This window comes from Thalia democratica, chromosome 8 (genome assembly GCF_965202585.1).
Source record: "Thalia democratica chromosome 8, ktThaDemo2.hap1.1, whole genome shotgun sequence".
Taxonomy (NCBI): domain Eukaryota; kingdom Metazoa; phylum Chordata; class Thaliacea; order Salpida; family Salpidae; genus Thalia; species Thalia democratica.
The window spans coordinates 23,730,884-23,749,333 of NC_139172.1; the positions used below are offsets into that span (position 1 = coordinate 23,730,884).

General features: G+C 25.7%; 1 protein-coding gene and 1 pseudogene across 1 annotated transcript in view; both read left to right on the top strand.

Annotated features, from left to right (window-relative positions):
- Positions 1-657: 657 nt before the first annotated feature.
- LOC145843040 (cytosolic Fe-S cluster assembly factor NUBP1 homolog pseudogene) lies at positions 658-1,614 on the top strand (annotated as a pseudogene).
- A 7,262-nt stretch (positions 1,615-8,876) lies between these two features.
- Positions 8,877-18,450, top strand: part of LOC145843042 (uncharacterized) — a 39,575-nt gene continuing 30,001 nt past the window's right edge. The window contains exons 1-6 of the mRNA XM_082950509.1: positions 8,877-8,892; positions 9,976-10,131; positions 11,339-11,448; positions 14,918-15,067; positions 15,127-15,221; positions 17,114-17,241. Of these exons, the coding sequence (XP_082806635.1) occupies positions 9,991-10,131; positions 11,339-11,448; positions 14,918-15,067; positions 15,127-15,221; positions 17,114-17,241 (624 nt within the window). The 5' untranslated portion in view covers positions 8,877-8,892; positions 9,976-9,990. The remainder of the gene's footprint in view (positions 8,893-9,975; positions 10,132-11,338; positions 11,449-14,917; positions 15,068-15,126; positions 15,222-17,113; positions 17,242-18,450) is intronic.

Sequence of the window (18,450 nt, forward strand, 5' to 3'; positions counted from 1 at the left end):
TTCTACTCAAAAGCAATGCACATTTATCATTTATTTACATTGAATAGCATTTTTATTGAAAACTTTATGCAAATTAGTAAAAAATTTCCTCAAAAAAATAGAATTGTTAATTCTTTATGAAATCATTATCAAACTTTGTTTTTTTTAGCTGACACTAAAAAAAACAGAACCGAATAAAATTAGTTAACTTTTTTATTTACTTTTCTTAAGTTCAACACTCACTAAAAATGTTTTCAAAAAAGCATTATCAAATATATCGAAGTATGTCAAGTTTCTTACTCAACTACGCTTTTTAAAATAAATATTCTAAGCTTCTTTTTTTTCTTTTTTTCTTCTTATGTTCAGGGAACAGGAAGCTAGTCAAAAAACGCCCCTCTTACAACTCATCTATTCACTGCTACTTTATTTCTAAAATGTTAAATGTCATATTATTATTGTTGTTATTCATGTAATACAAAATTAAATCACTTGTAATTTTTTTTTAAATTATTTACACAACATTAAATATAGGTTGTATTAAAACAGTTTTTGTCATTTTTTAGGATGATATTTTGTTTCTACGTTTGCTTCTTTAAAATCTTTACTCATGTGACTGTTTATTTTTTTAATAACTTTAGAACAATAATAAAGGTAACATTTAAGAGTCAAATATCAACAATGTCAAGTGACCCAAAACCTGCACCTGAAGGTTGTCCAGGGCTGGATTCTAAAGAGGCAGGGAAAGCACCTGGTTGTAAGGATTGTCCAAACCTGAAAAAATGCAAAGAGGCTAGAAAACCAGATCCAGACATTCCTCTAATCAAAGAAGCTCTTTCTAAAGTAAGAAATAAAATAATTATATTATCAGGAAAAGGTGGTGTAGGAAAAAGTACCTTAACAACGAATTTGGCACTAGCTCTAGCTCAAGATGAATGTATTGACATTGGAGTGTTTGACATTGATATCTGTGGTCCGTCCATTCCTCGAATGCTTGGTGTTATGAACGAGGAATCTTACGTTAGCTCTTCTGGGTACTCGCCAATATATAAGGAAAACATTGCCGTGATGTCTAGTGGGTTTCTTATCGACGAAAACAGCGACATAAGTTATAGAGGCGAAAGAAAAGATAAGCTCATTAAATTACTGTTGAAAAAAGTGAACTGGGATGCCATAGACTATCTGCTTATTGACACCCCTCCAGGCACTTCGAATGAACATATCACCATTACAAGCATACTTGGCGACATTGGAGTTAACGGTGCGGTTATAGTGACAACTCCACAGGAAGTTTCTCTTTTAGATGTAAGAAAACAAATAGCATTTCTTAAAAGAGTGAACGTTCCTGTAATTGGTATGGTTGAAAAAATGAGCACGTTTTGTTGTGGAAATTGCGGAAAATCCAGCCAGATTTTTCCTCACTCTGTCCAACAAAGCGTAGTTCAAACTTGCGATGAAATGCAAATAAAACTACTCGCCACCATTCCTATCGACCAGAAAGTCGCGAGATGCTGTGACGAAGGCAAGTCGTTGTTTGACGAATTTCCAGAAAGTTCTGTTGCTAAATCCTACCAAGGTGTAGCAGAATATATAGTTGAATACTGCAAGAAGAATGTTCCTTATCAAAAAGAAGTATAGTCCTAGACAAATCGTTAAAATGTGTACGACCTGATAACCTAAAGGTTTTTTCGTGCACCAGGTTTTAAGACCAAATTAATTTGAGCGCTCTTTTTTTTTCGTTCAATAAACAGTATGCAAAAAAAAATTTTAATCTACTTTTATACAATTTTGAAATTATACACTTGACTACTTAAAAATTAAAATCTTATAATTTTGATGTAGAAGCTTACTTAAGTTTATTCATATATAATTGTTAAACATCATGTATTAAACATGGATTATATTATTATAAGTGTTCAAATAGTAGTTACGTTTTGTATTGTAATCTCAAATTAACTACTTACCTATGTTTAATTATGATATAAGAAAGGCTGCATTGATAAAATTAAAATAACTGAATCAAATAAAATTTATAATTTTGATAAGTTAAAGCCTACTTGAAAGGATTCTCAGCAATTTTGATCTTTTTATGATGACTTAAGTTGTAAAAACCTTAAAAATAAACATTCAGAAACTTAAGGCTCTGTTGGTAAACTTTAATGTTAATTATTTTAATAGATTTGAATTCAAAAACATATATTGTGACATTCAAGCATAACTACATTATATTTTAGCTTAGTTTGTTAATAGAAATAGTCTTACGTAGCATATATGTGTTGTTTAATTAAAACTGGTTTTGTAACTTTAACTTTGTTTTTAAAGCACAAATACTATTCTCAACCAACTAGGTAAAGATTAAAATACGGAATCTGAGTAGTCGTCAATTAAAATTTGTTAACTGTTTTTATTTAAACTTTCTCTTATTAATCATAACCATTTTGTAATTTATGTAAAAGTAGTAGAAAACAATTCAGATACATATATATACAAATTTGGAAAATTTTTACTAAACTTAAAACTTTAAGATATAGTCTAGTTTGTATAAGCCAAGGATGTCCGGTCTACTTATAAGTCACATTTTAAATATTAATATTCAATATTGCTATAGATTACTTGAATAGTTCAGTAATTTATTTAAATATAAAAACATTTTAATAACCGTTTATTTATTGTATTGTAGGTTATGAACAAAAGTATAACTAAGGAATTATTTTAAATATGGCAATAATTTTAAGTTTTGGTATTAAATTTATTAGACTATAAATAGTTAACTAAAAATGTTAATGTTGAACACACCTAATTTAAACCAACAACATTATATATATCGCTAAAAATGTTACAAACAAACAAAAATAGCTTAGTCGAAAACTTTGAGTTGAACAATTTTAAAATTGTTTGTCAACCCTTTAACTCCGATTACAAGTAGCTTGCTTCGCATAACAACTAAACTGTGATACTGCCTGCAATGCACAATATTCGGCATGAAAGTCCACGCATCCACCACATGGTCGCAAGCCTCGATGCTTTTCAACTGACCTGAGGTCCGTTCTTCAACCCACCGCTCACAACGATCCTGGCCTAAAAAACGGCGCTTGCCAACACCTCACGAGTCTTCCACGTCCGATCTTTCGTGTTGAACTGAACATAGGAGCCTGTTTCTCGATATCTTTGGAAGCCCCCCATGAGAAAGACCTTGTCTGTGAAAGTGCATGCGGAAATCAAATGACGATCGTCGTACCTTTTACAAACGTTTGTCCAGCAACTTGTGCGGGTTGAACATTTCACAACAGTACTTTTTAAACACCTAGAGCTGTCTAACCCGCCAAATACATAAAGTTACCTTAAAACGCAAACTACTTCTGCACCTGACCGCTCTTTTGTCTTTTAAGAAATTTTAAATTTTTTAATTTTACTTGATTGGTGTTTATACAGCATACATTTTTCAAATGAAGGTTGTTTGACCTTTCTCTACAAACGACCATGTAGAGGCCATGCTGGTTGTAGTACTTGCTTGTACTAAACTTGCTAAACTCAATTTGGTAACCACATACGTTCTTGTCTAAAAAGTCTAAAACTACTTTTTTGCATTCTTTATCGTTGCAAACTAGCGGGATTGTGGTCAAAACATACCTCAGAGCGTGTTTCGACAAAATAGAAAGGCGAGCTTTCAACAAAAGTTATTTTGAAAATATGCGACGTTTTCTGCTCGTCCAGCACTCCACCGAGTTCAAAACCTCAAATTTCGTGTCAACGTAAAGCTTTTAGCTCGAAAGTTGCGCATTTTTTTAAAAATTCAACTCTAAAAACCTTGGGACGCGGCAACGTTGGTGAAGAAGCACTCCATGAAACGAAGAGAGTAGTCAATTGAGGTTGGCAGGCTGAACACCGCCTATGCTTGTTAGAACAGCACTGCGGTTTCGAGCCGGATTGAACATTTAAATCATTGGAAGATGCTTTCGTTTTGTTTTGCATCAAGAGGAAGTTTGTTTGCCTTTACAGCTGACATGAGTGTGCTTGTGTTCTTTGTTTCACATCCTAAATACTTGAACTTTGCTAATAAGTTCTTAAAAAAAGGTACAAAAGTTAAAACTAAACTTATAGTTTGCAGAAAATTTGTTTAGAATATAAATCAAGACCATTTATAAAAGCTAAACTTTTAGGAGTGAACTTGTTTAACTATTTTAATTTGAACTTTTAAGTTGTTTTTTATAGCTTTAGCGTAGTTTCAATTTTATATGAAATTAAGTAAGTAAAAAATTTGAGTTTAGGTTGATAAAAAGCGAAAATATTTTCTCAGAATAAATAGATGAATAAGTGTTAGTAGAAATATTTTAAATTTCCAGAAACTAGCGTGTTTAGTTTTGGTTATTTTGTTTCAATTAGCATTGATTCCAAACTACTAAGCTCACCTAGGGCATTATTAATTTTTATTTTACTAAAATTTGCATTACAACTCATTTGTATTAAAAAAATAAATCTTGTAGATTTTAAACGCTTTAAACTTTACAATTTTTTAGAAATGAAAAATATATTCTTGTAAAGTTGCAAGTGGTATTTGTTTACAACAAATTTTCTTTTTAATAATATAACTTTTAACTAGCCTGTTAAATTTTATTTAAGGTGTAGAATATGATTTGATATTTATATAGAAATAGCTAGAAGAGGAACATCGTGTTTGAGCAAATGAAGGTTTGCAAAGAAACCATTACTGCAACTTTTAGAATAGTTTCTTTTTTGATGAGAATTAAGTATTTGTGCTATGGGGATTTTATACTTTAAATAGTAAAGCATGCAAGTTTGTGATGCTAAAATTAAAATCATGTAACTTAAGAATAAAACTTGATACTTAATACAGTTTATTAAACACAAACAATCTGTTTTAAAAACATGAACATAATAAATCATACAAATAGATATGAATTATAGACATGATGTGATGGAAGAACATTCGGTCATGAGTTTTACATCAATTATTTGTTTTTAATTTTTTGAAATATTTGATTAATTTACAAAAATTATTTTATTTAATTAATTAGCAATATTAATTATGCTTAAGCTATAAATAGCTCTAATTAGTTTCCAATCGCAAATAGCTTGATATCCAAAAGGTCTTTTTCTACACCAATCCACTATTAGTGTAAGTATTAACCTTTTGTTCTATCAATATATTATATATTTTTTTTTATAACAGTAAAAAACATCAGTTTAAAATTTAAAAAATATATATAAATTTATCACTATTTTTTAAGTTAAATTTCTGAGGAAAAGACCACCCTTCAATAATAAAATTTAATTTAACAATCAAAAAAGATTAAAATAATACAAAATGAATAATTCAAATTAAACAAAACAAAGGGGAAGGAGGCAAGTACTATTAAGATTTTCACTGCAATTTATTCAATTTTTTCACAATTTGATCTTATTTTGTTGAGTTTTAACTCAGCTACAAGTTGCTTATTACAGATTTTTAAAACTCAAAATAATTTTTGAGATATAACAGGTCAAAGTAGGAGACTATAATAGGTTTCCTATGTGAGGCGCAAACTAAAGCAAAGAATAATAACTAAAAAGCACTAAAATATAAATTTCCTACGTTTTTTAAGATAATTATCTCAAACCTATATGAAATGTTCCCTACAATAATTAGAAAAATTATGTCAAAAAAAAAATTTAAATATTAAAAAATAAAGATTTTAAGACTAAAAAAGAGGAAAAAACTTTTTTTTGTGTATTTTTTTATAAAGTTTTATATAAAATTCTTTTTTAAATTTTGTTGCAATAGAAATTTTTAATATTGCAAGGGACACTTCCTAAAATTTTCATGTAATTATCTCATAAAACCTGCAGTTTCGAACAAAATCACTAAATTACCTGGAGAAACCTAGAATTTTAAACAATTGTTACACTTTAAGTAATAAATATTGAATTAAAACGAAAAATATATCATGAAGATGAAATTTTTTTGACATTATCAATTTTTTTTCATTAAAAACACATTTAAAGTATGTTATTAATGTTATTTAACTAACTTATACTAACAATATAATTATATATTGCTAACACAGTTTTTTGGCTTAAACTTAATTTTAAACCAGAAATGGACCCAAAACTGTGTACTTTCAAAAACCTGGAAGAAATTCAGAAAACCTGGAAGAATTTTCTCAAAGACCAGTAACAACCCTGCAAAAGGAACTGATTGTAGTTTCTGGCTTTAATCAGTTATATCTCATAAGTTTTTTGAATTTTAAAAATATGTAAAAAGGGACTTGTAACTTAATTAAAACTCACCAAAATAAGATCAAGATGTGAAAAAAGTGTTTTACCCCCATGTTGTATGAAACAACAGGGTAAATTTTTTGTCAAAAAAGTGTTTGGTATCACTAGTTTTGCAACATGTAGGTGCTAAATTATGTTTTAAAAGAAGCATTAAAAAATCACAAAAAATAGCTAAACAAAGATTAGTTTACACTTTTAATCTGTCTTAGTCCTAAATAAACTTAGGTTGGTCAATTAATAATTATTAACTAGAATCAAGAAGTATGTTTCAAAAATTTCTAAATCATGTTAATAATCACTTAAAATCTCTTATTTTTTCAACTATGTATGCTTTAAATATATTATCAGTAGCTGAAAAATTGATAAAGAGTTTTTTTTGAAAAAGAAGTTACCTAAACTATTTCCATAATCACCCACTAGACATAAATTTAATAACTAATTTCTATCAGCTAGAAGATATTTTCCGTTTACTAGTTTTTTATCTATTTACATTTTGCTCCCTACTAGTCATTGCCCACTGATAGCCAAAATTGAGGCGGTGTTGCAGATTTTTGGAAACCCTGAAGTTTTAGTAAATAATGTTTTACCATATTTGTGAAATGAACTTTTATGTTTCGTCTCATAAAAGTTGAAGCTACATTTATTACAAGCCAAAGTTATGCCAACAAAAAGAAAGATTACACAATTTCTTCAACTTATTAAGCCAACTTAGCTGTATTTTCAAATTTAATTGCGCTCCTTATTTTGTTGATTATTTGTTAGTACTTAATTTAACAATATATTTTATTTTGGTTGTTATTAAAGGTTTATAAGTTAAAAGTTTATTCCTAATCATTTCAATTGTGTACACCCAAGGTGAAAAATTAAAAAATATCTGTGTTTAAAAAGAGATGTTTAGATAACTATTCAAACTCAGAATTTTAAAAAAACTTCTTTAATTCTGTATTTAACAAGTAAACAATAAAACAAAAGTTAAATTGAGTTTATTACTTAACAATTGTTTCACGCTAGAGCAATGATCACAAGTAAAAAAGTAAACAAACTAACAAGTTGCAATGGACAAACGCTTTATATAGTTTTAGATGAGTAATTAGTTGATTAGGCAATTAGTTTAATTAATTTTTAGTAATTTTCAGCAAGATAAATTATCATTAACGTAAAATACAGTAATAACAAAAAATAAAATATAAAAGACAAAACAAAATTATATAATGAAAACAAAGGTAGATAAATTGAACTTAAATTTAGTAAACTAAGACTTCAAATAAAATTTTGTGAAATGTCTACATTTTCCCACCAATTCTGATCTCAAATATAAAAGTTTGTTGTTGTCTGTAAATGCAATTTCAAGTCTCTCCAAATTACAGAGGGTTCAAACTTTACTAGGTTTATTTTGGTTACTGCAATGAATAATCTCCCATTTTATAATTTTTCTCCAATCAGCATTGCCATTTTTGATTTTGTCAATAAATCTACTTAATTTTGTACTTTCTTAATTTTTTCATTTCTAAAGGATTGCATATGTTAATAAAATCTGCTTTTGAATTGTCTTCCAGTTGAACCAATGTAAATATTTTTCTTATTGTTGTGCATAACTGTTGCTTTGTAAATGACTTCTTTAGTGAGGCATTCACCGTTAACTGGACAATTAGTTTTTAATCTACAACAGCTTAACAAGTAAATGTATAGCTTTGCTGTCTTTATGTTTACAAAGCATGAATTGAGTTTAAAAAATAAGGAAAGTTACAAATTATACAAATAAAAAAGTTAACCCACATATTTACTTTAAAAGCAAAAAATCTGTGGTTTGTTTGGGAATATTCTCTCTGTTTTCTTCAAAGCTTATACTAAACTTATTGAAAGTATAATTCATTTCTTGTACGTTAAATTCTTGAAAACACTCATACACTACCATTTCATGGTATATTTTGTTTGTTGTTTTTTTAACGTTATATTCTTAAACATTATGTGTTTTAGAGAATTAAAAACAATCATTTAAAAATTGTTGAGTTAGTTAAATATATTTGTGTAAAATAAATAAGTGCTATAATAAATATTTTTTGTGAAGTAACTAAGCCTAATTTATTGCTTGCTACTTTTTTATGATTAAAAAAATGTTTTACTTTTTAACTGTTTTTAAGTAAAACTTTGGGGAATCATGAGGTAATTGTGCATACATATGAAAAAAAAAAGAAAAAAAGTATGATTATAAATAATTTATTATAGATAAATAAAAGTAGTTTGAAATAATTACTGTAAAAGTACTTGTAAATAATATATTTTTTGAAAAGTAGAGCATTTTAATATCTTATAAGTCTTAAAAACTAACATATTTAATTTTTATTTATGTTTATATTTGTGTTTTCAGTATTTTTCTTGTAGTAATTTTTTAGTAGTCAAGTTTTATTTAAAACTTGTGTATCTAGAATCATAGTTTACCTTTGAAACAATAGAGTTTTATTAGCTAAAAACTAGTTTATATATATAAAATTTAACTCTAACTATTTGTTAGACAATTAACACATCATTTATATGGCAAACTTTGGCTCACTTCCAAGGTCAAGAAAGCTAAATGGCTACAAAAGTCAAAATTCACAACACTTAGGCTTGAAGTCTAAAAAAAGTCTTTCTGAATTTAAAGTTAGCTAGTTAAATTTACCGATACTAACTTTTTTTAGTAATCCTATCTTTAAGATCAATCAAAAAAATTAAGTAATTGGTTTTAGTTAAGTTTTACATAAACTTAAAAAAAAAAATATTGTGGCTATACTAGCTTCTACCTTGTTTTTGATATTTTTTCCTTTATTTGCTACAAGATATTTTAAATAAATTATAAACAGTAACAATATTATAACATTTAGAATTCTCAAATTGTCCTTAGGTATGTCAATTATTCTTTGTAATTTTTTTTCATTATCTTAATACTATATATAAAAACAATTAAATTTTAAAATAAAGTTTTTATTTTATACTTATATTGTTTGAAGTACTTTCAGGTTCTTCTTCAGCAAAAACTTTGATTATAAACAAGTTTAAATATGATGAGTATAAATTAAAAACTTTGTTTTTTTTTGAAATATTAAAGTTTGTATATATAGTAAAAAATTATCAAAAAAGAGAATTTTTAGAGTGATAAAACATTTAAAAGAAAGAATTCTTGTGAAGTTTCAAACATAATTGACAAACTTTAGTCAATCATTACCTATTAAGATTATTTACTAGTTATCTTATTAGATGTTTTAAAGCAATATACTTCAAGTTTTTAGAGTATTTAGAAATTGATATGAAATCATTTAGATGGAATAATTAATTGAAACTGATAAAAATATTTTGTGAGAATTTTATACAGAAATTTTAAATTTTTAAATTTACAGCATCAAAATATTTTAAAACTAATTAAATACTATCTTTAAAATTTAACTTTATAAGCTTAAAACATTAGAGAGAACTGTTTTTTAACTTATTTTAATATTGGTTTCTAAAAAAAAATTTGCTTTTGATGTATTTGTAGAAATTTTTATGTCTCAATTTATGTACTTTGTAGTTTATATCTAGAGATTTAAGATATAAGTTACTATTTATTTTGTTATCTTATTGTAATCCCAGTTTAAACTCAAAACACTTAAAGTTTTAAATGCATTTTTAACAACAAAATTAAGCAACAGAATTGTATTTCAAAAAAAAATATTATTATATTTTTTTAAATTGAAAAAAATAATCCAGACATATCTAAAATCAATGGACAGCCAAGAAAGAGAGTCAATATCTGACATTCTTCAAGAGTACAAGCTGAATAGAAATGTTTTTTATTTGGCTCAGGCATTGAAAACAACTTGTGACAACGAATCATTTTATGTTATTGTTCCACTTTTAAAAGAGGTTATTTTCATAATATTTTTTCAGTGTAATTACTAGATTTATACTTTTTAGATAACTTTTGAATGTTTGACTTTTTTGAGATATTGTTAAGTGTTTACAAATACTATTGTCAAGTAGGGTTGCAATAATTTGTCATAGCTAGAGTTTTATAAACCTAGTGGTTGTATTTGCAGAGCTTTCTTAAATTGTGAAGCATTTACCTTTAACAAACCAAGCAAATTGCAAAATTTATAACTGTCTAGATTTTTGATAGGCCCTACTAACTACTGAAGTTGATAAAGTTTACAGAACTGAAAATAGTTATTTATTTTTAAATTTTGTATTATATTACCATGGTAAAAAGGTTTTCTAGTACATATTAACTATAAAGTATTACTTTTTTAAGATTATTGTGAACCCTTGCTAAAGTAGTACTAACAAATATAACTAGAATACAAAGAAAACTTTTCTGTAATTTGTTTTTATTCTATTGTTATCATTATTTTAGCATTGTTATCATTTCCTGCTTTTTTGTTATCCTAAAATGATTTGTGTAATTTAAAACTTTTTGATTATTTTTTTATTGGCTTTTAATACTTCTAACCAGCGGTGTCACGTAGGGCTGAGCGTTGGAACATATGCTCTACCTATAAAATAAAATACTTTTTTTAGTAACTGTTAGAACTATAATTTTTAAAATAAACTGTTTTTTAAAATGATTTGTTATAATTGTATTTCTTTTATCTTACTATATAAGTTAAAAAAAATAATAAAAAGAATTTTTTAAAGTTTAGTAAAAACGTACCATACACTACCACTGGTTCTACAAAGTTTACTAAAAAATAGCTTATCAATTCAATTATTTTAATAATCATGACTTGATATAAACTCTTTCTACTACTCATTTAATGAAGAAAACTAATCATAACAACCGTTTTTGGACGCAAATACTCTATTGACTTTTGTATGCACTTTAAGCTGTTCATATATTTAAAAGGCAGCAACAAGTTTTAAATCATTAAAGTTTTTTTAATTTTCCAATGAGTTTTGAATGTGTGTATCTCTAGAATTTAGCACCTTTACGTTATATTGTTAAAACTTATATCATAATTATTCTAAATCATATTTCTGAACACTTTTCTAAAACCTGTACAAATTAGGTAGATTTTTTCAAATTTTACTAAGTTAAGACTTTTATATTTTCTCAAAAAAGTATAATTTTTTTCAGATTATACCTTTGTCTGACCGAGCAGCTTTTGACCAGTTTACATTTGATGAGTCTTTACTAGAACCATTATCAAAGTACAAAAAGAATAAATTAGCAAAATCCAATTTAAAGTTAGTATTTTTACTCATATAGTTATTTTAAGTGTCTGGGACTTTTAGTTGAATAGAAATTTTTAGATATGCATATAATATATTCTTTACAACTAAAGAATGATCTTTGGTTTATATTTTGTAAAGAAATTGATTGAAGTCTATTTTTAAGCTCACTAATTACGTAATAGTTGCAGATATCTGTGTGTACATTTAAAAAAAAACTTAGCTGAGAACTTGAAATGTAACAATACTAACTGTTTGATATTGATAAAATTTGAAACTTTCAATAATACTTAACAGAATTAATGATAGTTGAAGAATAATTACAATAAATCATAATAAATCTTTCAGATTATAGAAAAAAAAACAGTTAAAATGAAAAGCAACTTTTATAACTATTTCGTTTTTTGATTTGATAAGTCTAAATTAGGGGTCTACAAGAAGTTGGTGCTTGTGGGCCAAATTTCAAGTTTTAAAGTTTTTGCAGGCCACAGTTCTATTTTTAGTGACTTCAAATACGCCTAAGGTCTTTTTTTTTCTTTTCATCATGAACTTGAGAATATCTTGTGTAAGTATGAAAACTTTCTCATAATATCGAGTTTAAGTTTTAAAAGTACGTTAAAGTACATCTAAAACTTTTTTTTTGCTCTTCATCATGAACTCCAGAAAATCTAGTGTTATTTTCTAAACTACTCTTGACTTTGCTTGACCCTTTTATTGTTTTTCATCATAAACTCTAAAACATCTAGTGTAAGTTTCAAATTATGGCCTTATAACTTTACTAGTCACATCCCTCCCTTTGGCCCTTTTCAGCTTATGGCCCATCTGACTCGTTTTGGGAAACCTGATCTAAACTGATAAAAAACACTGCTAGAATGCTTATCTGTCTTTTTCACATTTTTAAGAGTAAACAGTTTTTTTATTGGTTTTAAAGTGTTATACAGGAACTTGAAACGAAATTAATGGAGTTACTGCAAATTAAAAAAAAAAAACTTAAAATTCAGTTTTGTTTAGCGGGCCACATTTAAATGTCTCGCCTGCTGCAGACTTTTCTTTTGAGGGCTGCATTTAATTAAAAAAAAAAGCTTGCAGGCTTCAGTTTTCTGACCTTTAGTCTAATCTGATAAAAAACTTTGTTTTTAAGTCTAATAAATACATAAACTAGGCTTTAAAAATGGTGAAAATAAAGCTTATATAATATGAAGCTAAAAATTTTTTCAGTTTTCATTATACTTAAAATGTCCTAATCCTTTTAACCCCTCTACTTGTTTCAATATTTAACTTTAAAAATAAAGCTCAACATTCAAAACTCCTAAATGTTAAATTTTTACAAAACAAAAACTTTTGCATTTGACATTAAACCTGATAATACAGTACCCTTAAGAAATCTCTACAACTTGTACTACTAGAGTGTTAGTAAACAAACTTTTTATTTTACAGAACCATGTACTTTTTTACCTATAAAATCAGCTTAACATCTTAACAAACTGAAAGGAGTTTTTACTTCATGGTTTCGAATTTTATTTAAAATAGGTGCAAGATGTTAGAAAAAAAAGTAGAGCGAAAAGTTTTGTTGTGAACCTACCATTTATAAAGTTGGTCTAAATGGCAACTCTTTTTATGCAAGATGTAAAGTTTTGGGCGTTAAGAACATACATATCTATTTGAGTTATAGATTGTTTAAATAATAGTTTAATGTTTGTAGTAACATAAAGTTTTTCTTCTATACGAAAGTTTAGTTCTCGCTGTAAAATCTTAATATTTTACACAACTCATATATGTTTGAATCCTGTACAACCGCTTAATACATTTTAAAATCTATTGGCATAATTCATAGGATTTAAAATAACTACACATAAACCTTTATCAGTGTTAACCATATAGATAATTAACCATATAGTGTTTAAAAAATTATTATGCATTCTTTAATCATCTTAAAATCACCTCAAAGCAAACAACTTAGATCAGTTTTTTACCACTGTAACAATGCACAGAGTCTCAATAATTGACATTTAAACTGTTATGAGTTTCGGTTCTATTTGGTGCATAGTAATTTGGTTTTGACGATGAAGGTTCGAACTGCTAAGACTACTTCTCGCGATATATGTTTCATTTTTATTGAAAACTTAAAACCTAACTTAAAGACGTTTTATTAGATAAGTTAAGGATGTTGCCAATATACTACATCAAATATTTCTCTTAACTTTTTTATCTTAAAAAAAAAATTTACTTAAATGATTTAAAAATCATAAATTGTGAAGTGTTGAATTCCGTAAATAAACATTTTTAAAGTCTACTTGGTTTTCTTGATTATGAGACTACACTTTAGCTTTAAGTTTCTTAATCTGTAGTTATTAAAATAAGGGATTACCTAAACTAAAAAATATGGAACGCTAAGGAGTGTTTAGTTATATTAAGTTTGTTTTTATAACACTTATAATATTATTATTTTTATCTTATGTTACTTTTCTTTTCTAATTATTAAGAAAAAAAATTAAACACTTAATAGTTGTGTTGTTTGAATACTTAGTTAACTTAAAAATTTTAACTTAAACTATACAAACAAATTTCAACAAATTATATCATCATTTTGTAAGCTTAAATTCAAAACTTTTATTTGAACATAGTTTAGTTTATTTTTGTTTTGGTTTTAATTATATTATACTGACGAGACTTGGTTTAACATTTTTTATGAAAAGTTTAATCAGTTATGTAACGAGTTTTTTAATTTTTTTTAAAGTTATGCACTGAAAATAAGTTTATTTATCATACTATATTTTTTAGATATTCATCTATAAATTAATTTTGAATAATTAAACCATTCAAATCTTGAAACAACTAAAATACATGACTTCAAGCGTTTTTAAATTAAATGGAAATTTTTACCTATGTACTTTTTTATATAACAGGGTTGCCACAAATCCTGAAATCCTGGAAAAACCTGTAAATTGTAAAATTTTGAAAAAAACCTGGAAAAACATGGAGTTTTGAACAAAAATTACTATAAAACTTGGAAAAACCTAGAACTTTAAACAATTTTTACATATTAAGTAGTAAAATTTTGGTTTGACATGAAAAATCTATCATATAGATAAAAACTTTTTGTCATCATCAAAATTTTAATTTGTTAAAAAACACATTTAGTTTAAACTTTAAAGTAGCTTTACATTATCTTTTCAATGTTCTTATGCTACTTATCACGGTTTCTAACCTTAAAATTAATATTAAACTAAAAATAGACCCAAAAACGTGTACTTTCAAAAACATGAAAGAAATTTATAAATTTCTCAAAAACCAGTGTTAACCTTGTATAAGCGAAACCTTCTAGTATCAATAATAAAATAAAAATATGTATTGAATTAAAAAATAAAATTGATATGCATTTGTTTGTGTCTTATTACAGTAATCTTAACACTATTTTTTTAGTTTTGATCACTGTTAAATTGAAAATAGACATGGTTAATAGTTTCAATATACTTTCGAACAGCATAAACCAACCAACTTTTTCAAAGTCACCAAAGGATCAATTAATGAGCAGTTCTAACGAAAAACATTCATCTAATAAAAAGGTACAAATTAGACACAGGTCATACACAGTGCCAAGAATAAAAAAGAGAAAGTACTCAAAGAATAAAAAGTACGTTTAATAAGGTTTATTACAAAAAATAATGAATAAAATTTTTATTACTATTACAGACATTATAAAAACAAAGTTAAGAAGGTCAAGTTAAGCAAGCGCAGAAGTGAAGGGTACGGTTTTGTTATTGAAGGCGGAAAAGAAGTTAATACTGGTAAGTTTAATTAATATTTTAAGTTTTTAACGAAACTGTTAGTTAATTTTTGTTTTCTTTAGCTATTCACATAAAATTTATAAGGCTTTTGGTAAGTGTTTTTTAAAATTAAGCCTTTATGAATGTTTTATAACCAATATTTAGGTATGTACAAGCTATTTGTGCACAATTTATCACACAGATTAGTTTGCAAAGTTTATAAGTGCCAGTTTTATTATTGTGCATCAAGGTTTAGTTTTTACATAATTACCTTTTTCGTTTACTACCCAATGATTCAAACACATCATAAGTTTTGCTATGCTTTCAAAGTTTTTAAGAAATAGTGTTTGAAATTACTACTAAAACAGTGGAATTAAACAGTTGCTCTTGCAAGACAAGTTTACTTTTACTAAAATAGTAATAAAGTTGTTTAAGTATTGGAATTTTTTTTTCCTTAATGCAATGCTTAGTTTTACCCAAAGGGCTTAATGAATATGATTTCTGATTGAATTGAATATGATTTTGTTACTCATGAGTTTTTTGGGTCAAACCAAGTATTGCCTTTGACTTTGATAAAATAAATTTTGGTTTTTATCTTCTTAAATTTATTTAAATTAGAAACTTAAACATTATAAACTAATACAAAAGGCTTATTATAAATAACTGATAACACAAACATACTTTATCTTTAACTATGGATTTAATGAATTTTTTTTAAATACTTTGATCAATTTAGAATGCGTAAACTTACTCATTTTGATATTTTTTAAAAATAATTTAAACTAAGTTGTTAGAATAACATAATCTTAAATAAACTTCTTAGTACATAGACTAAAGTTTTCCGGAATATTACAGTTCCAGTTTGACTACTTATTTTTTAAGAAAGCTTTTGGACTTTATTATAATTGAATAAGTATTGTATATGTTTTAATAATAAATCTGTTTAATATTTCAAGCATTATCGATATTCTTTTATGCTTTTTAAATCTGGAAGATTGAAAAAGTAGAAATATCTAAAGATACGACTTATGTTTCTTAAGCATGAGATTAATAAGCTTATCTTATAGTTTAAGACCATAATTGGTCCACCTAGTTTTTATAAGTTAGTCTTATTTTGTGATTTTTTTTCTTTGCTACCAAATTTTCTTAAACCTTAACTAAATTCATATTATATTTTTAGAGATATGAGATCAAAGTTGATGAATTTAATATTTATGCAAAAGACAAAAAAGACTATTTTATTTAAATTTATCTCATCCTTCCTTTCATAAAAGTTATTCTTCAAAATTATAAACTTTACTCATTATTAATTATTCTTTAAATTACTTGTGGAGAGTTTTATAATTATATTTATTTTTTAGTTTCTATTAGCATTATTAATTTATTAATATTTAATTTTTCGGTATTTTTGAGAACTTTAGTATATATATTTTTAAATTTTATACACATAAAAGTCAACACCCCACATACAAAAGTTTTAACAACATTAAAAGAATTTTTCCGAAAAAAGTTCAAGTCTTCAGCTCAAAAAACAAACTAGTAGACACACTTTCAGTAAAAGTAGGTCAATACGTTTGTAAAAGAAACTTTTTAAACATAAATAACTATACCCTAATTTATAATTTTCTATAAAAAGTGCCTTATTTTTCATAGTTTTGAGTTTCATATTAGTCTAATGTTATTTTATTAGAATTAATTTCTTAGCCACCCTTAGCATTAACATTAACTTTGGAAATATCTAAATCTTGATTTACTTTGTACTACAATAAAATTTTTGTTTTGTTTTTTAAAGGGCTATAATATTTTTTTTGTTCTTTACTTTATTCTCCATCAAACTAGGTTCTTAGTTATTTGTAAACTTAACTGTTTAAAGTAGCTGTTAAATTTTATTTCATACAAAACTTTCTTGTTAGGAATTTTCGTCTCAGAAGTGGACAGGTTTTCTGCGGCGCACAAACAGGGTTTGTCCAGAGGAGACAGAATATTAGAAGTTAATGGGATTTCATTGAACAAAAAGACTTCTCACAACGAAGCTGTAAAGGTAATTTAATATTTTTGTAACCTACAATAGTTCATTATTTTTTTTAAATTGTGCTGTATTTAACTACTTCTATTTAAAGTAAGTTGTAATTAAAAAAAAATTGTTAAAAATTTAAAAAATAGTGTATTCAAAATGAATATTTGAAAAAACAATAATGACAAAGGTGTGCAAATTTTTCTCTTTTTTAGTTATTGTATTGATATAGTTTTGTTTTAAAATTGCTTTTAATACCTTGAGTTTAAGTAGAATCAAAAATGTCTAATTTTTTGTCATTTTTTAGTAAATATAGTAGTTTATACTGAATCATGTTTTGAAAAGTGTCAAAAGCTTTGTTATTACGATAAACATTTATTAGACTTTTTTCTAAAACAAAAAAAAAATACTTCATTATTTTATGGTTAGCACAAAACTCATGTTATCAAATGCTATTTTGCTTGTTAGAAATATTTGAATGTTTAAAAATAGCTAAAATTATTAGTAAAACAACAATTTATGAAGTACTTGAATAATTGAAAAATGACTCATACTTTGTGTTGGACTAATAACACACTTCCACTAAGTTTTAAAATATAGGTAATTCAAGTAATAGAAAAAGTTAAACGATAAATTTCTGCTTTCTATAACTTATTTTAACCCAGAGAACCGTACTTCACGTTTTAGTAAATTCAATACTTTACAAACTTTTGATTTTATTATTTATTTGTTTTATTCATTCATTTGTTTATTTATTTTGTATAAACGAACTTGTTTTGTATGGAACGCCAATATAACCAGTTTATAATCATTGAACATGTATAAATATTAATAAAAAAGCAACAAAAAACTTGAACTTTTAATAAATTTTAGAATATTCCTAAACTTGTAGCATAAAAACAAAGTTTAAATTACAATTGACTTCAAAAGTACCTTATTTGTAAACTGTTTTGCAACTTTTTTATATATTAAATTAATTTTAAATTGTAGATTAAGATTATGTAAGTTTTTAGTGTATTACAAATATACGTTTATAAATTTGGAAAGGATTTCAATTTTATTAGGTTATATTTATCGAAACATATTTATTTGTAACAAATAAAGTTATCCATTAATATGAATGTATTTTACAAAGCAAATATGTTTTGTTATTTTGTACTTAAACAGAATTTTTTAAAAGTCTATTCAAAACTAAAGTATAAATTTTTATAGTTTTTAAAAGTAATAAATCTTCCA